Raw genomic sequence first — 27,190 nt, 5'->3', positions numbered from 1 at the left:
TTCTTCCTGGCTCCAACTAGGCCCTGGCCCAGCGGGAGGCCACACATCCAGCTGCGCCAGTAGTGTCGGGAGTTTGAGCAGCATCTCCTGCAGGACCTTGCCCCCTCAGCCCTTTATGTCAGAGAAGACTGTCAGCCATCAGTTCAGACTGACGTCCTATGCCTGGAGCTCAGAGGACTGGGGAATCCTTTTCTTTAGTCTAATTCTCTCTCCAAAGTGTTAGATTAAATTACAACATCGCCGACTGAATGATCCCCAGAACTCCAAATTTAGCATGACCAAAGTTGATATAAAATTCTTCCTCCATCAACTAGATCCAATATATAAATTCCTTTACTAGTTTTGTAACCACAGGCGAGTTACTTAACCTTTCAATACTTCCGTTTCCTCACCTGTAAAATGGGAATAAAATAGTACCTACCTCCAAAGTCTGAACTAAGGATTGAAGGAGTTTTTGTTTGTTTGTTTGCTTTTTGTTACTCACTCAAATATTCATTTTTTTCTAACATTACTCTATTTTATTCTCATTGCTAAAATCTATTTATGGTCTTTTTATTCTTCACTTAATTACTATTTCTATCAATGCTCTTAACCTGTCTCTTTGCTTTTAGCTTCTATTCTTTTCTAATAGACCTGTATAACTTATCTGTTTTGTGTTTCTGACACATTCAATACACAGATTTTAAGTTAACAATAAAGTTGCTATCTTGCTAAAATAGTGCTTATACATTTTTTGGTGTAATTAAATAAATATTTCTAGGTTCCTACTTTCTCTGCCCAGTGTTAGTTTCACTGTTTAACTCAAATCACCTCCCATGCCCTACACTTGCTACTTTTGTTAAGCACAAATGTGTTATCATAATGTCAACATTTAACATAAAAATATAAGTACAAGAAGAAAAGTTGGCAATATTTATTATAGCCTATGTTAAGCATTAGTTGTCATGGACGTGTAATAGGAAAAAATAATCATGATTTATCCCCATGTGCAATTTAACACTTCAGAGATGACAGATATGCTTTTGTGAGAGAGAGAGAGAGAGAGAGAGAACTGAACTATAATGACAGGAGAATGAAAAATATGATTTTGGACACATTTTCTTGGGAAAAGGAAAGTTACCCAACTTGAACAAGCCATTAAAAGAACTGAATTATTATAGTTTGAGTCTGTGAAAAGATATCCATAACATATGAACACACCTGAAGAGGCTAGGTTTTAAATGAGCAATCAATCATTGTGAAGTTCTTAAAAATTTATTTTACTTATTTATTTTTAAGATTTAAGAAATTGCATTCTTTATTGCTACACCTTTAGGCAGAAACTAAAGTAAAATATACCATATGCCAAACATACACTTGCAGGACTATCAGAAAGTAATAACTTTGGGCTAAGAATTTTATTAGGTTGCAGATCTTTTTTTTCCTCTTGTGGATATAAAGAAAGTTTTAGGAAAAAAAAAAAACTACATTGTTTTCCCAACTTCTTAACGTGTGTTAAATCCACTCAGTTAGCCACAGAGACTTCTAGAAAATGGAGACAATCAAGTGAGCCTGAAACACTGAGAATAAAGAGCTTCAGTGGGCTCTTAGAAGTTATTGGAGAGAATCCATGCCCAAGCAGATACATAGAGTATTTTTCTGCTAGTCTCTGAAGCGCTTGCTGAGTCAGTGACCATTAGTCATCTGACTCAGTTTGCCTTAACCTGACTTTTTCAGACTTTGCCCTCTAAACTCTAATTAATCCCCACGCTAGCTATCTCCTTTGAAACTTGCCCTACTTTACTATAGCCTGACTTCAATTATAGTTCTTGCCCCAACTCCCCTCACACTCATGTCCATGGCCAGCAGTCTGGTTCTCCAAACCATGTTCTCAATAATATCTTACTTACAATTCTGTATTCTATGACTTTTTTCTGAGCTGAAGTAAGAAAGCAGACCAACATGGGTGACCATGTTTTATAATTTAACACAATTAACGTATTTAATTGCCAAATACGTCTCCATCCTCCCTCGCCCAATCTCTTGAAGTTGATGACACTAGCTTCATTTTATTACACACTTGAAGAATCCTAAATCCAACATTGTTAATCAATATGGCTAAGGCTATACAGTTAGTAAGTTACATAGGTGAGATTCAGTCTGCACCTGTATGAGATTTTCATTATACTTTCCTGCCTCTGGTGAAAGATATTTGAAACTCAGTGTTAGAGAGAATAAACATTTAGAGGGAAAATCTGGAAGGTAGACCAATATGGAAATTGTTCTTTGCTCTCCTCCATAATTGTCAGCATTTTGTAAGCCCGTTAGGCTCTTTCCATCACTGTATTAAGATAACACAAGTTAACATATAGGTGCAGCAAATGTACTTATTGCCATATGAACCATTATTATTGGGAGTGGGGAGAATAGCTAATGAGGTTTTGTGCTTCTCTTGGTGATTTAAATCGATTGCTTGATTTGTTCTACCAGAGTTTCCAGAACCTGAAACCAATCGCATTGGTCTGTAATCTCTAGAATCATCACTTTTCTTTCTCTTGTATAAAGGCAAGCACATTACACTGGCCATGTTCCAGTTCCCAGGGACCCTGAGTTATTGAAAACAATTGATGAATGCACTCATAATCTAATTCTTAACTACCTTAATTGAATATATTACCATGTGCTAATAAATTGGACTTACATAAGCAGATGTTCCCTTTAAACTGCTCTTCTTCCTCTGTTTCACTAGATCTTGTTTTTGGCTGTACCATCCATCTATAAAATGACACATTTTCTTAGACTTTCCTTTTCCTTATGTCTAACTGGAATCTTTTCTCCATATTATAAGTTTGTGGAGGTGTTTTAGACCAAGACTCCTTTGTATATTTTCTCCCCAATAATAATAAGAAAACAACACTAATAAATATAAATTCTCTTAATGTGCTAGGTACTGTGTTAAGTCTTTTATATAAGTATGTCTATTAAATTCTCACAGTTACCCTATGTGTTATTCTAGTCCTTATTTTACATTTGAGGAGTCTCAGGGACAGCAAGCTCTTTTTTGTACTCTGTCACAGTTTGAAAGTGACAAAGTCAGATTTTAACAGAAGATCTGAGTCCAGAACTGTCATTTTCCACCATGAAGCTGTCCAGCTTCACTTTTTGTTCAAAGTCCAACTTGATGCAAAGAATGTATTTCAGTTCAGTTCTGAACCAAAATTGAACTAAATGCAGTACAGGTCCATAAATATTTATTAAGGGCCATTATATTAAAAGTATTAAGAAACCAGTTTGATACCATAACATGCTATGTTTTATATACCCAGTTAACCTAGATCATTTGGTTTTTCTTTTCCCCTTTAGCTTCCTACAAGCTTCTGGTTTAAATATTTTGTTTCCATGTGACTTTTTATGAACATATTTTTCTAAAATTTAGCAGTATTTTTATTTGTAATCATTCACTTTAAAAATATGTAAGGTTCATATATGCCATTCTACACAAATAAAGTGATAAGGCCCTTCATAGTTGATAATCTATAATAATAAAGATTAATAGTAATAAATAATTATATTATTTTTTCTCCTCCATAGAGCCTCCCTATTAAGCAAATATACCAAGATGATTGGTTCTGAATAGACAGAGATTTGCTCTCCTAAGGAACATTTGACAATGTCTGGGGACAGTTTTCATTGTAACCACTTGGAGGTTTGGGGTACAGGTATCTAGTGTGTAGAAGCCAAGGATGCTGTTGAACATCCTACAATGCACAGGACAGCATTCTACTGAAAAACATTACCCAACTCAAAAAACATCGGTATCGACAAGACTGAGAAATCCTGAATCCTAGATTATACCTGAGGTATTTATATCAGTGTGAAATTAAGAATGGACTGTGTATTCGTCCTTTTAGGCAAATGACTGTGGTTTGATTGTCTATATTTTTCCCCACTTCAAAATACCACGCCTCCAAAATCCCCTTCCACCATACTTACCAGTATTTTAATTAGATGTCATTATTTTAGTTTCTTTAAAACAACATAAATATGTTGATGATGACAATGACATCTATGAAATTTTTGACCAAAAATTTGTTCAATTCTCAATGGGGTTTTACTATGTTGCTGATGTTTTTTGTTAAAGTAAATTTCCAGACTTCATGCATTTATCAAAATTTTGAGTATTTTATAATGCAACCAAACATTTATCTAGTATCTTAATTTCCAGTCCCTTTAGATATAGTCTTCTGTCATCAAGAACAAGTTCCTGGCTGTTATGAAATTGAGTTTGCTTTCTTCAAATAGTTTGAGTACAATTGTCACTTAGTAAAATAAACATGGCTCTATTATTTCTTAATGTCTTCCTTAACAAGAATAAGATTAGACTACATCTCACAAACTCCCATTGGGCAGCACTTAAGAAGTGAGTAATATTTCTGTCTGCCTAAGTCAAGTAATCCCAATTGTAAGTAATTTACTGGAAGGCATCAGGGACTGTTACAATAGACACATTGCCATGTGTCACTGGAAATCAGCATCTCCCCACATGTTTGATCAACAGCCAGATGGAAGCTTTTATCACATTTATTTAATCTGAAATACACATAGTAATTACACTGGACCTTTGATTCAAGGCCTTATTAGTGTCTCCAGAGAAGTCAGGAAATGAGTTTCTCAGTTGCAAACTGATGTAGTCATGACCCTCTGGGTAGAATTTACATCTATCACTGCCTAGACTAGAGTATAGCTACAGATTACATTGTATCTCCTTGGGGCCATAATGTGTTATTATGAAAATATAATAAAAACTTCAAGTATAATGTAAAATTAAATTGTCAATATTAATTATAACAATAAGAACATCAACAAGTAAGATTTTATACATGCTTCACATGGTCCCGGGGTCAAAACCAGAGTGAGTTAAATACAACTCTTATGGTAGTGTGTGTTTAAAGTATATTCTTCAGAGTTACTCAATTCATACTTGGTTGAGTCCCAGTTGAGCCTCTCTGACTATAAGAGAAGACTTAATTGAAACTAAGATTGGTTTATAATGTGACGTATTTTTATGGCTAGTTTTTTTTTTTAAAAAGCCAAGTTTTAAGTTCTTCTTTGATAAAAAACTGTCTTAAGCCTCATATTTTCTTTTCCTGTTTTGTACTTATAATAACAGAAACCATACAGGCAATATAGTACTTAAAATTTCTTTCCTATATAAAGTTAGAAAAACAGTTATGATTCAGTGAACAAAATAGAGAAGCAGGTATTATTATGTCTGGTTCTAACTGAGTTGTTGTCTTACCATATGACCTCCAAAAAACAACTTAGTTTTGTGTTACTTTTTTGCTGTGTTATCTTGCAAGACAATTTGAACTCGTGGTGAATGACAGATTCTAGGAAAAAATAGGGGGAAAATTGATTTTATGTGAAGGTGGGAGAAAGGGGAAAGAAGAGAACTAAATGAACACTTCATTTATCCATATAGTTTGGAATATAGAATACAATAGAGACATAAATAAACAATTACACTAAATTTGGAAGAATGAGTATGACTACATGAAGTTTTCAGTCACAATTAGAATAAGATTTATTTTAGGTTATATATTTAATGATACCTGTGAAGGACATAGCCTCTTCCTCTAAACTTTATTTGTATTACTTAAGTAAAGTTATAAAGCTCTATCATTAAAATTCTGTGAAATTCTGTGGTACTAAGTAGCACTTTGAAAAGTTTTCGAATTCTGCTTTTATGACTATAGATGTAGTTTAGAATATATAGTACAAGTATTTTAAGGTTTTCATTTAAATTTTTCTTGAGTTTAGTTGAAATTACTTCAGTGAATGTGTTCCAGAGCTTTCAGTTAAGTCTTTTAATTTGTATGCTTGGCCTAAAAGTGCTGTGTAATAATTGTTAAAATGAATAATTATATTTTATGCATAACAAGAATTTAGGCCCAGTGCTTTTTAACAATGATGTAGGACAAAATTTTACATATAATTATACTTCATATTAACTTGTAAGGGCAGAATTATTTTATAGGCATATCTCCCACTCATTAATATTTAAGTCAATTTCCTCTAAAGAATTTGTTATAGGCTTAGTTAGGTGCATTTTGCGTACTTCTTGAATTAAAAAAATCAGAGTCTATTAATTCATGAAGTATGAAAATATCCTGTGTGCTTAAATAGAAACTACTGTCATAATTTAAGCATAATGTGTTTCCTACAAATTTTTTTCCTTTGTTTGGGGAACAATGGAGTTTATTTTATACTCACAAACATGCACTCAATTACTTCTGTCATTATAATCAGTGTCTAAATCCATGACTATCTGATCATTAAACTCTCAGTGATAGTGAAGACATAGGCTCCTGACAGATATTAAATAAATAAATTATGTAAATAGAGCCAGATCACCAAGTTAACTAAAGTTTTTTTTTTCCATATTTGTCATAGCTTTAGTTTTTCTTTCTTTTTTTTTTTAAATTCAGCTTATTATGGGGGTACAAAAGTTCAGGTTATATATATTGCCCATGTCCCACCCATCCCCCCAAGTCAGAACTTCAAGCGTGTCCATTCCCCAGACAGTGTGCATCGCACTCATCATGTAGTTATACCCCCATCCTCTCCCCCCACCCCCCACCTCAGTCCGATACCCAGTTGGTGTTATTCCCAAATGTGCACGTAGGTGATGATCAGGGAAACCAATTTGCTGGTGAGTACATGTGGTGCTTATTTTTCCATTCTTGGGATACTTCACTTAATAGAATGGGTTCCAATGCTCTCCAGGAGAACAAAAGGGATTCTATATCACCGTTATTTCTTATAGCTGAGTAATACTCCATGGTATACATATACCACAATTTACTAATCCACTCATGAATTTATGGGCATTTGGGTTCTTTCCACTTCTTTGCAATTGTGAATTGTGCTGCTATAAACATTCGGGTACAGGTGTCTTTTTTATAGAATGACTTTTGTTCTTTTGGGTAGATGCCCAATAATGGGATTGCTGGATCGCATGGTAGGTCTACTTGAATCTGTTTAAGGTATCTCCATAATGCTTTCCACAGGGGTTGCACTAGTTTGCAGTCCCACCTGCAGTGTATGAGTGTTCCTTTCTCTCTGCATCCATGCCAACATGTGTTGTTTTGGGACTTTTTGATAAAGGCCATTCTCACTGGAGTTAAGTGATATCTCATTGTGGTTTTGATTTGCATTTCCCTGATGATTAGGGATGTTGAGCATTTTTTCATATGTCTGTTAGCCATTCTTATATCTTCTTTTGAAAAATTTCTATTCATGTCTTTTGCCCACTTTTTGATGGGATTAATATTTTGTACAGAATTCTTGTTAAATTTAGTAGTTTTCTTCCAAAGTCCTTCCTATAGTTAAGTGAATCATCCTACTTGACAGATCCAAAATTAAGCGACATTCTGAATTGCTTTCTATAATATAGTATTTGAAATATCCTTGGTCATTTTTATTATAACTGACCAAGTAAATTAAGAGACTGGATTTTTCTTATAAGTCACCCATTTGAACCCTAGACATATATTGTTACATTACCTTTTGGGTATAAATAGATTTTTTTTTTCTGCCAAGAATCTATCCATCATTTACAGTTTTGGCTACTTTGGAAAATGGGTTCTGGATTAGGGTATAATGAAGAAACTCAGTGATGCTTGCTTGGTCTTTGACTCTTCTCTTCCAATCTCCTTAGGGAATGATCTAAGAAAGGAACACAACACAGAGAGAATACAGAATATCAGGAAAGAATTCCTGTCTACAACCTGTGAAAGTTGTGCACAAGAACATTTGTGTTCAAGTATCCTTAAGTCAAGCAGTTACTTTTTAATATACATTAGTCATTGTATGCCTTCTTGACAGCAACTATTCTCTTATGAAAACTTTCATGCTGGTCTAATTCTGCTTGGGTCAGGTTTGGTTTTCAGTTTGGAGTTTGGATGCTAACACATAATGATGAGAGCACTTATTAAAGATTTACTAAGAAAACCTAATAAATTTGGTATGAAAATGTAACCATGTTATAAATTTGATGCATGAATAAAATGAATTGGTACTTATTTAATAAATTTAATACAATGATAAGAAATATTCTTTTCAATAAATATTAACCATTATTATTATTTTTATGGGACAAATGTTATACTAAGACTTTTGTATATGTTACCTCATCTGATCCACATAAGAATTCTATATGTCACATAGTAGTATTATCCTGATTAATATATGTGAAAACCAAGGCAAAAAGAGGTTAAGTAAGTAACATATTGGTCACATTGCTAGTGTATAAAGGGCCAATAAGGGCAAAATGGGAGTGATTTACTTTCTGTTTGAAAATAATTTAGTAGATAATTAAAAAATCAGCTAAAATTTATTTAACCTTAAGATTTAATATGTAGAGCATGTACAAATCTTCTCCACTGGTATATGATCATCTCTTCTTAATGGTGTGTAGGAAGGACATGTATAGTATATTATGAATACACTCATTAATGTAACTGAGTAACTGGTTCAATGACCATTCATGATGGTTTTAAAAACTCATAAACATAGTCAATAGGACTTTAATTTTTACCAGAACAATCAATTCAAAAAATAATACAATACAATTTGCTTGACTGAATTGATTAGAGCTATATAGTATACATTTCAGAGCTAACTGTTTAAAAAGTTAATTTAAATGGTATTGTATTTCTAATGTATTGGCCCATCAAAAAATGAATATGTTTCTGATGGGTGATGCTCCCCACAATTTAAATGTTCAACTCTACACATGGATAGATAGTTCAAACAATTGATATAGTCTAAAGTTTTCAGAATAATGTGGGATGCTTATAAATATTCTCACTGTTAAACATTCATTCTTCATTATATTTTATTTTCTGAGTATTTTAAAAATAAATCTTTTCTATTATTGCTTCTTCTGAAAGCATACTTAATTTAATTATAATGAAGTCATGTTATTTTTGTTGTTAGTTTAGTTTAAGAAGAAATGTGCTTACACCTAGATTTTACTCTTCTGCAAAAATCACTGGGTATAGTTTATTTAACCTCTATTCTGCTTAAAAATACCTTAATTCATCCTTTTTAGATTTTCACAGAATACATTGCCAAAACAGACATATGGCAATGTCATATACTAGTCATTTATCTTCTTTCTTAATGGTTGTTCCCATTTATTCATTTTATGTGTGTAGGCTGAGAACAGTGATGTGTAAAGAGTTAGGTATTATTGACATTGAAGGCAGATCAATTCCTAGTTTGAAAGACATGAGGCAACAGAATAAAAACAGCAAGTTCTACAGATCACCTAAAAGTAAAAGAAATTAAAGAGTGTGGAATGAATTTTAGTATCTTTTTTCCTGACAAAATCTATACAAACTAAGAAAATATAGTTTTGTTTACAATGTCTAACTTTATGAAGCTCATTGATTTATTTGCATGATATTTATTGAGCAACTATTAGATATGCCTTATATACCCATGTTCTGTCTTAGTCCATTAAGGCTGCTGTAACAAACTACCACAATTTGGAGAGTTCATAAATAGTGGAAATTCATTTCTCACAGTTCTGGAAGTTGTGAAGTCCAAGGTTAAGATGCTATTAGATTCAGTGTCTAATGAGGGCCTGCTTTCTGGTCCATACATGGTGCCTTCTTGCTGTGTCTCACATGGTAGAAGGGGCAAGCAGCTCTCTGAAGCTTCTTTTATAAAGACATTCATTCCATTAATGAGGGTAGAGCTCTCATGACCTAATCACCTTCCAAAGCTTCTGTCTCCTAATATCAACACATTGGTAATTAGATTTTCAACATATGAATTTTGGGGAGAGTGGGAGTGGGCAGGGAAGACAAACATTCAGACCACAGCAGATTCCATAAAATCTGATTTTAACAATAACTTTTTGAGAAAGGCAGAACAGGTCTCATTTATAGATGTAGAAACTAAAACTCCACAATGGTCAAACTGAAACTCTAACTTGGGTCTGATAGTTCTGATAAAATACTATTTCAGATCTTCTCTGATCTTAAAGAGAGACTATTTAATGAAGGAAAATTAGGCTCTATGTCATGTGCCTAATGGATAACTTAGTTGACTTTTCCCACCAAAAACTTATTTTACTTTCCCTTTGATGACTTAAATAACCTTAGAAACCATTCCTTTCTTTCACCTTCCTCCTGATATCACTCAGGTAATCTCGTTATGGCAAGGTCAGTGCTAAAAAAGGTAAAGTGTTTTGTGAAGGGCCCTTAGTCCTAAGAGCTACACTCCTCTGCTGGTTGAGAGTCCTCTCTGGAGTTGTTCAAATTTTTCAGAGCTGAAAATTTTCCTTACTTGAAGTAGTCAAGGAAATACTAGCCTGAGTTCACCAGAGAGAAAGAGCAGTGAAATGAAGAAAATTATGCTAGAATCTGTTTTTTCCAAAAATAAGAAAAACATTTTAGAAGAAATTTTCCACTTAAGTTTTTGTTCTCAAGGGCAAATAGAGTATCTTAATCAAGTATATGATTTTTTTTGTGCCCAGTACATTATTGACTATTTATAAATACAAGTTAATAAAGTCAATTGTTGTATAATTAGGGTACCTATAAGTAATGAAAAAAGGATGAGCAAATCTTGAAAAGGGGACAATTCTCAAGAGAGGGAATCTGTAGCCAAATGTATAAAATTAGTCCAGGATTTGGCAACACTTCGTTTCTTCACTCCTTACTATCACACTTTACTTGCTGATAGTAAATATAAATTGATTATCTCTAAGGTAAACAATCTTGAAACACCAAAATCAAACCAAAACAAAAAAAAACTCCAGTAATTTTATAATTAGTATTTGCAAAATCATTTTAAATAGGAAGCTTATGTACTCTTACAAGTAGAAACATGTTGGAAGCATTTGTTGTTGAAATAAATTTATGCTATAATAAATACATTTTGAGAGGAAAGACTTAGTTTTGTCCTTGTTGGAATCTGTTTTAACCTATTAATGATAATCTGTTGTATGATGTAGCCTTAATTTAAACCTCATAGATTCAGAGTCACCATAAACATTGTTTATAGTTAAAATTATGTGTAAATCACTATACACACAAAGAACTATATATTTTCATGTTTTCTATCCTTTAGAGGTTGTTCTTAAATATTTTTGTCAGAAACAGTAATTGTACATAAAATTAGAAGAAAATAGATGGCCCTTAAGTGAATGTAGCGATGTATTTCTCTTCAGGGACTTTGCTAATGTCATATACTGTCAAAAGACGGTTCATTTTTTTCCATAAATTATATATAACTATTTCTAATGTTTTGCCATAGTGACCTTCTTTCTGAAGCATTATTCTTCATAAAGAGGAGAAAGTAGGCCCTTAAGTACATAGAAAAAATTCAAATTTAATGTTAGTATCAAATTATCCAATGCATTAATTAAGTATAAATCATTTTTACTTAGCACTAATTTCTAAAATATTTAGATAGTAACAGCATTATTATAATTTAGTATCACAAAGGGGCAGTGATCCATTGCTCAGCACAGCAAATAAACAGGTACATAAAAAAATAATCTCTGTCTGGAATTCAGCATAAGAATTTAATATTATCCATTCACTAACTCTGTTTGGTTCTAAGAACTACATAAAAGTTCTGTTGTAGCTGCATTAAAAATCTAAGACACAACCTTTATCTTCAAAAAAATTTACATCTTTGGGGGAAGATAAAACTTAAGCAAGTGAATTAATCCAAGGCAAAAATCTCCTGAATTAAATAATTCAGGGATAATTGACATGGAGAGATTGATTACTGTTATTTGGAATTTGCATACATAGAGGGAAAGAGAATGTTTTACAGGATGAAGTGGCAGCATAACAGGAGGTCATTTAGCATGGATGGACCCTGGATTCCTTGTCATGATGCAAGAAAAAAGAATACAATTTTGTGAAAAGACAAAAAACTATGAATGAATTCAACTAGCTCTTGTTCTCAAAATAGAAGTTATCTAAGCCATCCTTAAACCTGACTTTCATAATTATTTTTAAAGTTTTTCAAGGATTATTTTGAAATGGGTTTGTGCAAGAAAGTTCCATGGTTTATCAATCTTCATATTAATAATAACTATTATTTCCTAGGTCAACAATTTACATGTATTCAATAAGACAGCCATTTGTAATATAGAGCCTGACACAGGTTAAAAACTTAACAAATTATTCTCTCATTTAATCCTTACCCATCACACTCCCACCAGATTCTTCTTTATCTAATCTCGTTATGCAAATCTTCCTCTATTAATATTTTCCCCCATCTTTCAATAGTCAGACACAGAATGGTTTACAATTACCACATAGATCAAATTAAAAGTTCTAAATGTGTCTTTTAAGAGGTTGAAAAAAGAAACCTCTTATTTTACATTTTTCTACATGACAGCTTATAGTTTCCAACTTTTTTTCTCATATAACTAACAGTGCTTTCTTTGTCAGCCATTCTTCTAAACCTTTTAAGGACATTAACATATTTAGTCATTGACAATTCTGGGAAATAAGAAGTATTCACTTTCTAAAGATAAGAAGGGTAAGAAACTTGATCAAAGTTATATAGCAGTAAATGGTTTCACATTTGGTGTAAAAATTTGTAAGTTCAGGATTGTGTGAACAATGTCCTCCACTTGAAAATTTTTTACTGACTTTTCTGTTAATCAAAACTTGATTTTGGAAACATTTATTTAATATATAATAAAATAATTAAAAATTTATATGATAAATTTTAATTTATTTTTAAGTAAAATTTATATATAATGAAATAAATTTGTATACAACAATATATAATTTTATTTTTATAAAAATGATGTTGGAATTATTGAATTATTAAGTCAAAAGATAAAAACCAGGGATTCTTTGGCCAATTGAGTGTTTATCCACAACAAAATAATATTAATATTTATATATTTAAAGTTCAAGGATATTATCATAAAATTTCCTTTTTTAAGAGATAGTATGTGTGCTCCAGATTATCAAGGACTGAATATATTTGCCATCAAGTTTTAGACAATAAGAAGTGGTAAAGTAACTCCAGATATTGCGAGGGGTAAACAAACCAACCACTGGTAAAAGGAGAATTGTGACTAGTCCACTTAGATTTTAGATGCAAAAGATAATATTGATTGTCATTATTGTTCAGAAAATATTAACAGATGCCATAGAAAAATAAAATACAATATTGGTATCAATACAAAGAAAAAATTAAGGAACAACTGAAGCACTTTAAAATAATAGGAAAATTTGGCAGGGTGTGGTGGCTCACGCTTGTAATCCTAGCACTCTAGGAGGCTGAGGCGGGAGGATTGCTTGCGCTCGAGACCAGCCCGAGCAAGAGCAAGATCCCTGTCTCTACTAAAAAAATAGAAAAATTAGCCTGGTGGGCTTGCGTATGCCTGTAGTTGCAGCTACTCAGGAGGCTTAGGCAGGAGGATCACTTGAGCCCAGGAATTTGAGGTTGCAGTGAGCTATGATGATGCCACTGTGCTCTCCCTGGGGAGACAGAGTGAGACTCTGTCTCAAAGAAAATAATAAAAATAAGATAAAATAAAATAATGGGAAAATTAAATAAGTTTGATGGTCAGGAAATAAAAATATCTTGACAAATTTTACCTTTACAAATATTAAACATACTTTTTTAGAAAACAAAGTACAAAAAAATGAATGGAACCAAAGAAGATAAATAGAGAAAGAGGGCATACAATTTGATTAAAAAGTAATACAATTTTTGAGTATTTAAAAAATTTTATATTTATGTATTTAAAGGTATTAAAAATTTTTAGAGCAGAATATATGTGGTTCAATATCAGAAAACCATACAATGCACTAAAAGACACTGAACACTTGAATAATTGAAGACTTATGATTCTGAATAATGCACTTATAAAACAAAATCTACCTATAAATTAATACAGTCCTAATAAATAACCTGTTAATATTTTTGATTCTTCCAAACTTTTTCTGACCTTGACTGGAGACTTCTGCAAAGAATTAAAATGATTTTTGAATCAACAATACTAGTAAAGGATTGGACATACAGATCACTAATATAGACTAAACTATGCAGAAACACATTGTATATATACACTTATTTTATGGTAGGTTACATAAAATTACTGATGAAAGAAATATTATGAGAGACAATTGGCTGTCAAAAAGAATTAGTTATACTTTAATCTTTAGCCTCAAATCATAGACCAAAATACATTTTAGGTGGATTAAAATATGATAATTTAAAGGCTTAAATGACGATATTAGCTCTATATGCATAAAATCTGATCATGACAAAAGTGTTTCACATCATGACCCACAAGCCAGGTGTCATAACACAACAGTCTGATTTATCTATGGCTAAATATACCACAGATAAAGTATAAAGAGAGATTGATAAATATGTTAATCTTTTTGTAAAGAGAGCTGTTAAAACAGAAAATTTGAGTGGAAAAATGGACAAACTGCATAAATGGGAATTTCAAAATTAATGAATTAATATGGCCAAAAATATTTAGATATTATTATCGTGACCTGTAATTTAATGAATCCAAAATATTTAAATTGAGATGACATTTTTTTCACATGAGATTGGCAATTTTTTTTAATAATTATAATGTCTGATGTTAGTACAATATATGGGGAAAAATATCCCTCAGGTAGTAAATGAAGGGTGAATTTGTATAATCTGCAATGTACTTTGGCAATATTTATCAAAAGTCTTTACAAAATATTTATATCCTTTGATCCAACAATACTACTTATCAGAATTTATCTTCAGGAAATAAGACAGGTACAGAGATGCAGGAAAAGCAGTGATTTCTAAGTTCCCAAAGGAGTGCTCAGTTCTGAAAGATATTCACCAAATAAAATGGATATGATTTATGACAGTCTGTATATGGCGACTTGAGCAAGAGGTGGGATTTTAAATGGATTTCAAAGTATTTAGCAAAGAATCGGAACAGGGAATTCAAAGACATGACAGGTTTGTTTTTTCTCCATTTTTTGAGATTTATGGGCAATACCAGACACTTAGGAAAATATAAGAAATGTATAGCAGAAATCTAAATTAAAACTAGCTGCTGTAACAAATTAATTTTTAATGCTCAGTGCTTTAAAAATAAAGCTTTTTTTTGTTTTATTTTTCTCAAGCACTTCAATGAATGTATTCTTAGTTGGACAATTTTATTCCACGTACATATTTGGTAGCCAATAGCTTTACTTCTTCGTGTCACTGTCTTACCTTCAACTTGTATCCACCACGATCACACAGGAGGGTTACATATGGGGGGTTTTCATTACCTGGGCCTTCATTCAATTGTCTGGAACACAAATCATATTGTTACATCAGCCTACAAGGCAGGCTGGAAAATGTCCAGCTCTGAGCACTGAAAGCCCAGGAAATGTTTGGCATCAGCTAGAAATCTCTGCCCTAGTACACTCTTCTGATCACCAAATGGTTTTTTGCACCTGTTTTCCCTCACATGATTCACCCTGTATGAAGAGACAACCTAAGGTGCCATCAACCCAGTGTACCCAACTCAAAGTATGATATCTTCAGATGTGTGCAATCTTCTTCAGCATGTTTAGATGAATTAGTCCAGGTAAAAAAAAAAGTGAAACACAAGTTATTAATGTTCCTCTCCACCCAAGCACAACACACGATGATAAAACAGAAAGAGGAGAAGACTTCTTAATAATAAATGCTCCCATTTGGTAATATAGGAAGAATGGGAAACATAGATTAGTCACTGATCCATAGAAAGCATGAAAACATGTGAGGCTGGCATGAAAAGCCTTGGGCAATAGTTGTGGTTCCCTGAAGAAACTGGATTCTCGTCTGTTCTTTTTTTCTTTTCCCGATTCTACCCTCTGTGGAGTTCCACCTTGTCAGTCAAATTCCATTACCATATCTGAAGTAGCTATCTGGGACTATGTCCTCCATTGGAGCTACACAACTTTTATAGTCCACGTCTTGCTTTCATCAAGTTTAGCAGACTAGAGGTTGTCTGAAGCTTAGTCAGATTTTTTTTTTCTGTCCCAACATATGATTCTTTGACAAAACAGTTCAATTAAAAACATAGTAGACTCCTAACCTGTTTGTTGGATTCATGTTCTTATCATCCCATTATAGTTTTGGAAGACATTATTACCAAGCCTCATTTATTTCTTGACTTTCTCCCCCTCTTCAATCCCCCTTTTAAATTATAAACAGTTATCGACAAAACTATCTGCAATAATGAACTTGGAGAGTAGGGAGTACACTCAATCTAATTTGTGCCATAAGGCTGAGATTTAGTGGATTTTGTTGCTTGAAGCTTCACTCATTTTTATCCCTTACTATGTGACTTCTATAAATGGTTAATTTTCCAAACTTTTGAGTACCCAAATGTCTGGGCTTTCTTATGATCTTTTCACTTCTGCTTCAAAACTGCCAATCTTTTTTTCTGGGCTCATCTCTTTCCTATAATACCTTATTAAAGACAGAATGTTAAAGTAAATCACTAAATCTCTCTCTTTCCTACCACTTTCTCTAGAAATACAAGTTCCACAGGCACTTAATCCTCAACGCTGAGTATTATTCTTCCTCTTCCTATCAGCATAGAGCAGAGTTGCCGTCCTCCCTTCTCATTGAAATACATTCTTCCCTTTAATTAACTACACTATCCTCTCGAAGATCTCTTTCTACAATACTATTCTCCCCATCTCAGCCTGCTCTGCTGGAAGTGCTTCCTCTTTGTGGGCTTTAAACATGGGAGTTCCCCAGTGGTCAGTTCTCAGACCTCTTCTTCTATCTAGACACTCCTGGGGCAGTTAATCAATTTCCCTAGTTTTAAATAATACTGATGTAATGATAAATCTCAAATTATCTTCTTCAGCACCAGCCTTTCCCATGACATAATTTTATCTAAATAATAGTGTAGCTGTGTTTGTCACACACACACACACAAACACATTCATACATTTTTAGATTTAGGTGAGAAGAAAGGAGTCATATAACTATACAGAATCACATATTTGTATTTATTTATCCAATCTTTCCTTTAAAATGTAAACTCAGTGGCAATAGTTATTGATGTATCAAATGTTATATTGTTATATATAATATACCTTGTATGCTATAGGCACACAATAAATATTTGTGGACTCAGCGATTGGTGTAATACATGTTAATGTGATTTTATTTTAATAAAATTGTGCACATTTTCAAAATAACTCATTCTAATGTAGATATATTTCATACCTAAGTAACACACAGACTAGAATAATATTTTTCTCTCTTTTCCAGATCCTAATGCTCTGGCTGGCCAGACTGGCCCTGACCATGCTCTTATAGGAGGAATAGTGGCTGTAGTTGTATTTGTCACACTGTGTTCTATATTTCTGCTGGGTCGATATCTGGCAAGACATAAAGGTATGTTATATTTAATTAGAGTACTCTTAACATTGGTGGAATAAATTTTAAAGAGTAGCTTCCTTATGAAATACATGGGTGTATGTATGTTTCTGTGTGTGTGCCTGTGTGAAGAGAGAGAGGAAGAGATAAATAATAAATAGTTTCAGGGAATTCTTGATTATTTTACGTGTCTTTAGAGTTGGATTGGCTTAGCAAAATAATGTTTAGTCAATGGCCAAAGGTCACAGAGTGAGTCAGTAGCTCATAAAAAAACAGATGAAAGTTTATACCTTTCTAGAACTGGAATCCAACTAATAACCATTTGGTCAATATTTTTGTTTGTAAGTATATGGAAATGTGTAGCCATATCAGTGAGGAAAATATGTGAGATTTTCCAATAGGCCAGGTAGCAAACCATTGATATAATCTACCTTTAAATAGATTTACCAAAGTGAATGGTGACAATTTTGACGTGATCATTATCCATATTGTAACAAAGTACCCTGATTGCCACTGCTATATGGCTCACCTGGTCTTTAGCCATCGTCATTAAAGAAGTCAAAATTACTCATTGCCCATTTCAGTTTGGCTCTTGCCTCTACTTAACCAAACCACAGCTTCACCTACAACACATAGCTGAAAACTGAAAGAAATGGTACAACTTTAGACGGGTGATTTGTGGCTTGTTACATCTCAGCGTATGTTTCAACGTATAAGAAATCTGGCATAAGTTCCTTCCTAATTGAAGGTAGCTTAATGCTGGCTATTTTACTAGTCTCACAGAGCTAACATATTTTTCTTCCAATATACACAGGAACATATTTAACAAATGAAGCTAAAGGAGCTGAAGATGCACCAGACGCTGACACAGCCATTATCAATGCTGAAGGCAGCCAAGTCAATGCTGAAGAGAAAAAAGAGTATTTCATTTAAAATGCAGGCCAAGATTCTGAGTTTTCGTTACCAGGCTGGCTGCTGGAGAAAACTGGCTATCATCTTTCAGAATTCATTTCTATCATCTTCTGCTACCTTTATTAACTTCCATACTGTACTGCTATCAGTAGCCAGTGTATACCAACAATCAGCTGTTGAAAGCATCATTCTTTAATTACTGTACCATCCATAATGCAGGACATTTCTTACTGCGTAAATTCACACCATTGCTCTTTTAACATACAGTGCTTGAATATACAGCCTTAACAATGTTAATCATCTCCTTGGATCATGACATTGAGTTGTTTTTATACATTAAAAAAATATGCAGAGATATTCCCCCCATTTTTTTTTTCTTTAAGTCATAGACCTTATCAGTTTGTCATTGGACAGCTTTCACAAGTAACAGGACTAAGTAAAGACCTAATGTACTTTAGTTCAGTTGAAGATTAGAGGTTTACAAATAATGTTTTCTACATGTCTGTATTCAAAGACAGCATGTTTTGGAAACATATGCCCTAGAAAACATAAACTGAAAAAAAAAACATCGTAGTATAGTTTTTTGGAATGTTTGAGATTATACTGGTAAAGCTGTATCAATTTGCTATTAAAATATAGTACTTGATACAGGAGCCATGTGTATGGATGGCAATCATGACATGATATCTTACATAATTATGTAGATCCTACTATCAGGATACTGTAGCTTCATTTACCAATAAATTATTCCAAACATTTTATTGCTTTTGGAATCACAAAGATTTCATTCATTTCTCTAATTTGATTCTATAATTTATTTGCTCCATAAGAACTCACCTGCCTAAACAAAGTTGAAGTATCCATAGGGCACAATTTTGAGACATTTTAGTATCTGTATATAGTGCATATAATAAATCCAATTAAACATTATTTGATACATATTTAACTTTTTTGGCTGTATGTAATTCAGTCATAAGTAAGCATTTTCTAACGTCCATTATATCCCTTTAGATATTACTTAAACCGATATTATAAGTAGATAACATGTATTAGTATTTTTGTCTGTATGTCCTAGCACTGTTTAACAACAAATTTTCTAGTTCTTGTTAATTTTTATTTGTTATACAATGGAAGCACAATGTTATAAGGAAAGGTAATTTTAAGCTAACAACCAGTGCACAGCCTCAGGTTTTAAATTACAACCATAGTTGAATAATAACCTAAAAATAAACTTTTAGTTTGCTAAAAATTTACAGATTTTAATTTGGCAGTTCCAGAGCTGCTTACCTATGTTGGTTTGCCAAAAAGAAGTGTTTAAGATATGTTTTCTGTATAAATGAACTAATTCTTTATATTAAATTCTTGTCTATGCATTTTGTGAGGTACAAACTTATGAAACAGTGAGTGATAGAGAATTTCTGCCATGCTTTTAACTCCAAAGTAAAAGTCTCTTTCTCTGGATTATTTTAAAAATTTGGTGTATTTAACCTTTAAGAAATGCTGTATTCTTAAATATGACACAGAGTCAATCTAAAGTCTTATTATTTCTTCTAGTAAAACACAATATTGTTAGATTAGTTCTCATTAAATTTATTGTATGCTAAAGAATAAAAATCCAGTTAGATAAAAAAAATACTTTCCCATTTACAAGCATTGCACCTTTAAGAAAAAACAAACAAATATGACAATATGGTAGCTATACTTGTGATGTCTGACAGCATGATGGCCTAAGGTTTTAAAAATAGTATCTTGGAATTTATTTTTGGGGAATGAGAATGGTTGAGTACAATACCATGTATTAATATCAAATGAAAGACAAGGGTGCTGTATCTTAGATTATTTATCAGAAAAGCATAAATTGTTTAAGAACAATTGTTAGAATTTTTAAGTTTTTTTGATTGTTGAAGCATTTATCTTGTTGATTTCTTACAAAAGAAAAAGGACGTGATGTCAGTCAAGCAGCACTTTTTCAGAATATACAGAACATAAATAATATAATGTGGTTGAGTGTTAACATAATAAATCATATACAGTATGACATTTTAAGGAAATAAGTCTGCATTGATGTGATTGCATGCTTGTTTTTACAGTTCACTCCATACCATCTGTGGAAAAATGCAATAATATGTTAATATAGTATGGTAGTTTGAGAGAATCAGGTAGGTGCTACTAGACACATTGAAACTAGAATAGGTTTATAAACTGTTCATATCTTTCAATGCATAATCTTTAGAAATATTCCACAAATCAAAATTCATCCTGTTAGTACAAAATGGAAAGGTTCTTATTACAGAATAATATGTGTAAACTGCATCATCAATTACTATTTAAAGCCTAATTTCAGGATGCACTTACAAAATTGCTACTCTTCATCGATGCTGCATTTACATCCCTCTTCATTTCATCTATATTCTACTTGGCTCCAACAGCTAAATTGTTGCCTAAATAACTCAATCATTATTTATAGCACTGTAAAATTAGAAATCCAAATTGGTTGCATTCCAAGATTTTTGATTCTTTTAACCCTTCAGAGTAATATCAAATCTTATTAGAACTCTTAAAAATCCAGTTAGATAAAACATTGCATTATTATACCAGTTATAATAATTGATATATTATAATTTGTGGGCTCTAATCAAATGTTTGCCAGTTAAATATAATTTGATTTGAATTAGACGTCATTTTTCTGTGACTGGAAAAAACACATAGCAATAATATTATATTTTCCTATCTTTAAAAATCATTTAATTTTCATCCAAACAAGGAGCTAAATTATTAAAATTCTGGTTATTTCTATTCCAACAAATCAAAAAATAATGACATAACATTTCTAAGTGGGAACCATGTCAATTGCAATGTGTGACATATACACACTTGTGTGCACATAGAGCAAATTCCTGTCTCTTCTAAGTGAGCACAATAACTACAGAACTCAATGAAAGAAGTGTGCACACACACATAGTCTTAGTAGAATATGGAGCATTATTCTTTATCAAAAATAGCTATTCTCTGCTAGTGTACTGTTTACAGTGTAAAGTGATTGTTCTCCATCAAAAAAAAAGTCTAAACAGCATTATTCTTTTTTCCCCCCATTTTTGAGTGTCCTAAATAGAATGATTATCAAAATTAGGAAGAACAGGAACAGTTTGTGAGTGCAAGAGTAAAGACAAAGAGCATGACCAGACTATTGAGCGTGTGCATGTGTTTATGATGTGTGCGTATGTGTTTATGTGTAAGAGAGGAAGAGAGAGATGGAAGAGAGAGAGAGAGAGAGACTTCAACTTGTTTTCTTTTACCAGAAAATCCAAGAAGCAGTTTAAGGAACCTGATATTGGAGTTTAATCTAGAAACTGGATGATCTCACATTAACTCAAGATGATACCCCACAATTAAAATAACAAATAGAGAAAGAAAACTAATTTTCCTAAATATGACAAAGAAGCTAACACCTCATTTACTTTTATTTCTTTGTAAAAATATAAATATCTCAATTAAAAGGACAGGCTCATTTGTAATTATGTACTCATGATTGTAACAGCATTGAGATTCCATGTAGGCACATGTACAGCAGCTGTTTGACAGTGATGGCTCTTCCATGTAACTTAGCAGTTATCGTGTAATTTAGTGCCACTTATTGCAAAGTGTTACCAAGGGGAACATTTAAAATGCTTTTTCTTTTTCTTTGCACATGGGTAATTTAATGGATGAAAAATATAAAATTTCACATTATGTTCTTTAATTGTGGAGAAAACGCAAAACCTCATATCTTATTGTAACTTCCCCATGATTTTTCTAATTACGTAGAGTCCTCTAAAAATGCCCAATAGTATCTCCCTTTGCAAATGTAACCTGTGATGAATATACAAAACAAAACAAAACCCAGTAATCATAACTGAAATAAATGAAACACCTAATGAGAATTACTGTTGGGTAATGCTTTTATTAAGTGGCACAAAGTACACACTAAAAACTATGCAAAATATAGGTAACTACAGTGTATGTACATGTAAGTATCTTGTACTTGCTGTGTATGGATGTTGGAAACCCATGTAATTATAATATGCATTTTGAATATTGGGAAAGAGGAAATCTTAGTGTAGATAATAGAATTTGTTTTGAAATATACACTGGCAATATTGAAATATACTCAGTGCAATATCTGCAATTCTATTGCTGGATATTTAATGCAAAGGGATTTTAAAGGATTCTTCAACAAGATCCAAGAGGTTGCTAATCTTCACCTCTTACATCTACACCTCTTAACTAATCTACACCTCTTAACTAAAGCATTAGTTAAAAATATGATTAATTCAAGTTAAGTTTTTCTTAAACATTAACATGAAAAAATAAAATTATTATTTAGGTTAGTTTTTAATGTTATTACAGAGAAAGAAGTAACCTGAGTTTTAAACTTTGATTCATAATCTAATTGAATTTAGAATTCTTAAATTTTCTTTGAAATATGTGCATGTTTCCATAGATTGCAGTACTTTTATTGTAGGTACAAATTTACTCAATGAAAGAATATAGGATACCTTTAATAGTTAAGTCACTGTATCTTAATGGGAATTTTTTTAATCTTTTTTTTATTCTATTCATGTTTTTCCTTTCTCTCTCTACTCTACTCCAAACAAGCCCTTTGCACTTATACCCTTCCAAAGGCAATGGATTGAAAGTGGCAAGATAATAAAGAGAGTTAAATGGGGACAACATATGAGAATGGGTTCTAAAATCATCAGCATTTTTATGTATTGAGATTATTAATATTGAATGCAATAGTTATTGGATATAGCTGGTAAGTTCTCTGCCATGCATACTTACAATAATCCTTCTACCTCTCACTTTTAACATGGGCTATGATACTTCAATATAAATAGAGGAAATAATTATTTAGAAGATATCCCAGGAAATTTAGAAGATATTTAGAGGATATCCCAGGAAACATTCTTATGGGACGATTATAACAATATACTCCCCAACCCCTGGGAAATCTCAAAAGCCAATTTCTTTAGTGTATTCTATGGTGTATGAATCTGCATTTGTTTTTCTTTTTCTATCATTAACTTTCCCCATAGGTAAAATATAACTTTATAAAAATAGTTCTTCTCATGCCTATTTAATATTACAATGTAATTGTGTTGATTTTAAAAAATGATTTACATGGCAACACTTTGCAATCCAATCTGATATTATATTTAATTTTTAAAATGTAACAATTTCTTATAATTTAACGATGTGCTTTAAGTAAAAATCATGTATATGACTTATTTTGTGTATAAATATTATCTATACAAGACAAAAATTTAAGTAATTTAAAACTCCTTCCTTATTAACAAATAATCTTCAAATAATGCAAAGTATTGCCACAAATGTCCACTTATTTTGGCTGCATAGACATAATATGAATTTTCCAATGATGTAATTTAATTATCCTAAAAGAAAATGACATTTTATGAGCAGATTTTCCTCTAAGAAAAAAAAAGATACATGAATATCTCAAATTATAATTGTGAATCTATAAAATATGCTTAAAGTTAAAATAAGATGTTTCTATGTTATGTGTTTATGTTACAAGTAATATTTGGTCTAATCCTTACCATCTTTTCCATATATATATAAACAAGAAATGTATGATTATTTTGGAGAGAATGGGCCCAAATGTGAAAAAGATGTAAAGAAAAAAACACTATTTTCCCCTATGAAATATACTGTACATTTCAAAAGAAGAAAAGTTAAAAGATATTTGAAGATTGCAGGGGCAAAAGAAAAACCTACCAGGGCTCAGCACTTAAGCACTTTTCCCACATCCAGGGTCAAAGCAGCAGTGATTCCTACATGGACTTTTAAGTGCGGTATGAAATGCAACACTACACTTACACACTGTACTGTCAAACCTTAAATGCTTTCTTTCTTCAGATGCTTTTCCTTGTACATGATGCTAGTAGACACTTTTCTCTTTATATTTGGTGATAGTGAAAGTCATACGCAATAAAATATTAATGGTTGAAAGCAGTGGTCACCAATCGGTTAAAAGAAAAACTATGAAATGTAAAGTGAATTGTTATATCTTTATCCTTTTTGCTTTTCTCTGTGTTTTTAATGTATTGAATGAATCTCATAAATAGAAAAAAATAATCTAGAAAAATTTCAAAGCTAGTACTTTTTCTCCTTCTAAGTGTATAAAATTCTAATCTTTTTACAAATTTATTTAACTGTACCTGCTGTACTTATTGTAGATTAAATGATACAGTTAAGTCATAACCCAAGGATTTATGAGTTCGAGATTACTGATCTGTTTTCTTCATATTCCGTTCACATCAGTATTTGTGAATTGGTTGTTTAGCTTTTCATTCAACCAAAAAATATTCCCTCAAGAAAGCTCCATTTTTATCATAAATGTTTCAACATAACCCACATTAGAACAACTCTGCCATGTTAAAAAGAATTTAAAGACTTATCTCTGAAATGGTACCCAGAAACGCAGATGTTCCCAGTAATGTAGCTTCAAATATAAAATGTTCTATTTATGACATGAAATTCATAACTTTTGGAAGGGTATATTTATGACAACATAAAAATTAAATTCTGTGCTTTAAAAAGATTTGCCAAAATTAACCACACTGCACAGAAAATAGAGATACACAATTATTGACTCTACTCTTGTTATTAACATTTTCAGAAAACAAAATGCATATTGTAATATTAGGTACATGACACTTGCATGTTGATATGCCTATATACTTACAAAGTATTCAATGTGTACTTAGTGGCACTTAAAATATGTCATGTACAACTCTTATAAACATTCTTACAGGGTTCCCATTTGCACTTCATCTTTCAGTAAAGTCTTGTCAGAAAAAAAAGTTGTCTGATAAATATGAAAAAATAAAATTTGAATTTTAGTTATCTGTTGGACATTACTGAATTGTCTATTCATTTAGTACATTTTCTTAGGCTTGAAAACAAACATGGAAAGATGGAACTTTCTTTTTTCCAGTGCCAGGTGACAGAAGATGGTATAAAACATATTTCTTTATGCCAAACACATTATTTTGAATATGTTTTTTCAACTGCATACATTATCCATCCATTTTAGTTTTCCTCAATGATGCTCATTTTCCTTGTAGATTTCTACATGAAAGTTTTAAAAATTAAGCATCAGTAAAATAAATGTCATCTTATTTGTACAACATTTAATCATTACTCCTTGGAATATGTGAACCTTGTAATATGCTAAGGATAAAAAAATGTTGCTGACTTAGGGAAATTTGCTTGACATTGCCAAAATTTCAAAACTCTGTAAAGGTAATTTTACATTCAATTATGTGTGTTTACTAATGTTGATTAGGAACAGAAGCAAAAATACCTAAACCTATTTTTTTTAATTTTCACACTCTAACCAGTATTATATATTAATATTTCAACTACCTAAGATAATACATTTAATAATATATCCATCCTAAACTTATGCCAATAAGAATTTGAGATAAGCTTTTAAATTTATGGAGGATTTTCTTTGTGTCTTTGGAAGTTCACTTACCATAAGGTATTTTATAGTCTACTTTAAATAACAGATTTTGTTACACAGGGTAAGCCAAAGGCTGTACAAGAATTAGTGTCATTGGGTCTGATATTTGTGTTAGACCATGAAATATTCCATTAAAATTTATCTGTAAATACAAGGCAAGATTTTGTATCTGGTTTATTTTATTAAATAACATTTAATTTAATTTTATTTTTAATTCACATTTTTCCCAGCAAAGAAGCCCTTCATTACAAGTTAGAAAATGTGACATGTGTCAAAGATCAGATTCAGCACATGCGTAAGAAAATTGTGGTATTTGAAGTAACACATTCATAGACATGTGTCCTTTGTTAAAAAATGTTACCCAAAATGCTGACACTCACGGAGCTATTCAACCATATATGCATATGGCGCCCATGCTTCCTAGGTAAATCAACTCTGTTTTCACAATGGCAATTCATATTTTGGTAAAAATACTCTATGGCAATTTTTTTAAATCAATGAGTTATGCTGGAAAGTCTTATGAATACAATTCACCAAAGAATCTTGTTAAATCTAGGTGTTCTTAATTAATAATTGCCTATTGATTTTGATTGATGAAAGGAACCTTTATTATATGGCAATTCTGGGATAATGCTAGTATATAACAGTAGCCATCTTTAAAGCAAGAAGTTCCAGGAAATGTATAGATTTTTAAAAATTTCAAACCACACTTTATCTGTTTTGTGAAATTTAAGGATACTTTTACTCCTAATATTTTGAAACCTAGCAAATATAGAAATGTATAGAGAAGAGATTAAAGGGGAAAAGAAATTTCTCATTCACATCTTAAATACCACTTAGTGCTTCTCTAGGCTACATGTCATTTAATCAAAATATAACTATGAGTTTAGGGTTAGGGTTAGGATTAACATGAGGGTTAGGTTTAGAAAAAAAAGAAGAAGAAAACCTAACTATTAATCACCTCCTATGTGCCAAGTCTATCCACTCATAAACTACACCAAGAATCTGAATATAGCAATTTATTTCCACACCTTCAAAACCTATTACTGTATCTTCCCAAATATCTTTTTTCTGCATTTTAAGTATCCCTATATTAGATGGAGGAGTGAGATAATCCAATAAATAAAATAAAACATAATTATGAAATAAGTTTTATGATTTAATCAAACTGAAAATAAAAAAAATAAATAAATGACCTATCTTTCAACCAGTGTTCATTGTTAGGTCTGGAGTCAAGAGGGAGACACAAAAAGCTTCAGGTCTAACAAAATGCCATTTATTTGAGCATCTGGTTCCAGATGAGTGGAGGCAAAAAAAAAAAAAAAACACGAGGTTTTTCCAGGT

General features: G+C 31.9%; 1 protein-coding gene across 3 annotated transcripts in view; it reads left to right on the top strand.

Annotated features, from left to right (window-relative positions):
• CADM2 (cell adhesion molecule 2) overlaps positions 1 to 20,365 on the top strand; it is a 1,015,461-nt gene extending 995,096 nt beyond the window's left edge. The window contains exons 9-10 of one of the 3 annotated variants that reach the window (XM_045557726.1): positions 17,299 to 17,424; positions 18,221 to 20,365. In XM_045557726.1, the coding sequence (XP_045413682.1) occupies positions 17,299 to 17,424; positions 18,221 to 18,339 (245 nt within the window). In that variant the 3' untranslated portion in view covers positions 18,340 to 20,365. The remainder of the gene's footprint in view (positions 1 to 17,298; positions 17,425 to 18,220) is intronic. The other 2 variants (XM_045557716.1, XM_045557707.1) reach the window with 2 other exon arrangements.
• The last annotated feature ends 6,825 nt before the right edge of the window (positions 20,366 to 27,190 follow it).

The sequence above is a fragment of the Lemur catta genome, chromosome 1, assembly GCF_020740605.2.
Source record: "Lemur catta isolate mLemCat1 chromosome 1, mLemCat1.pri, whole genome shotgun sequence".
NCBI lineage: Eukaryota > Metazoa > Chordata > Mammalia > Primates > Lemuridae > Lemur > Lemur catta.
Note: the sequence above shows the minus strand (reverse complement) of the source record. Positions and strands in the feature narration are given on the sequence as shown.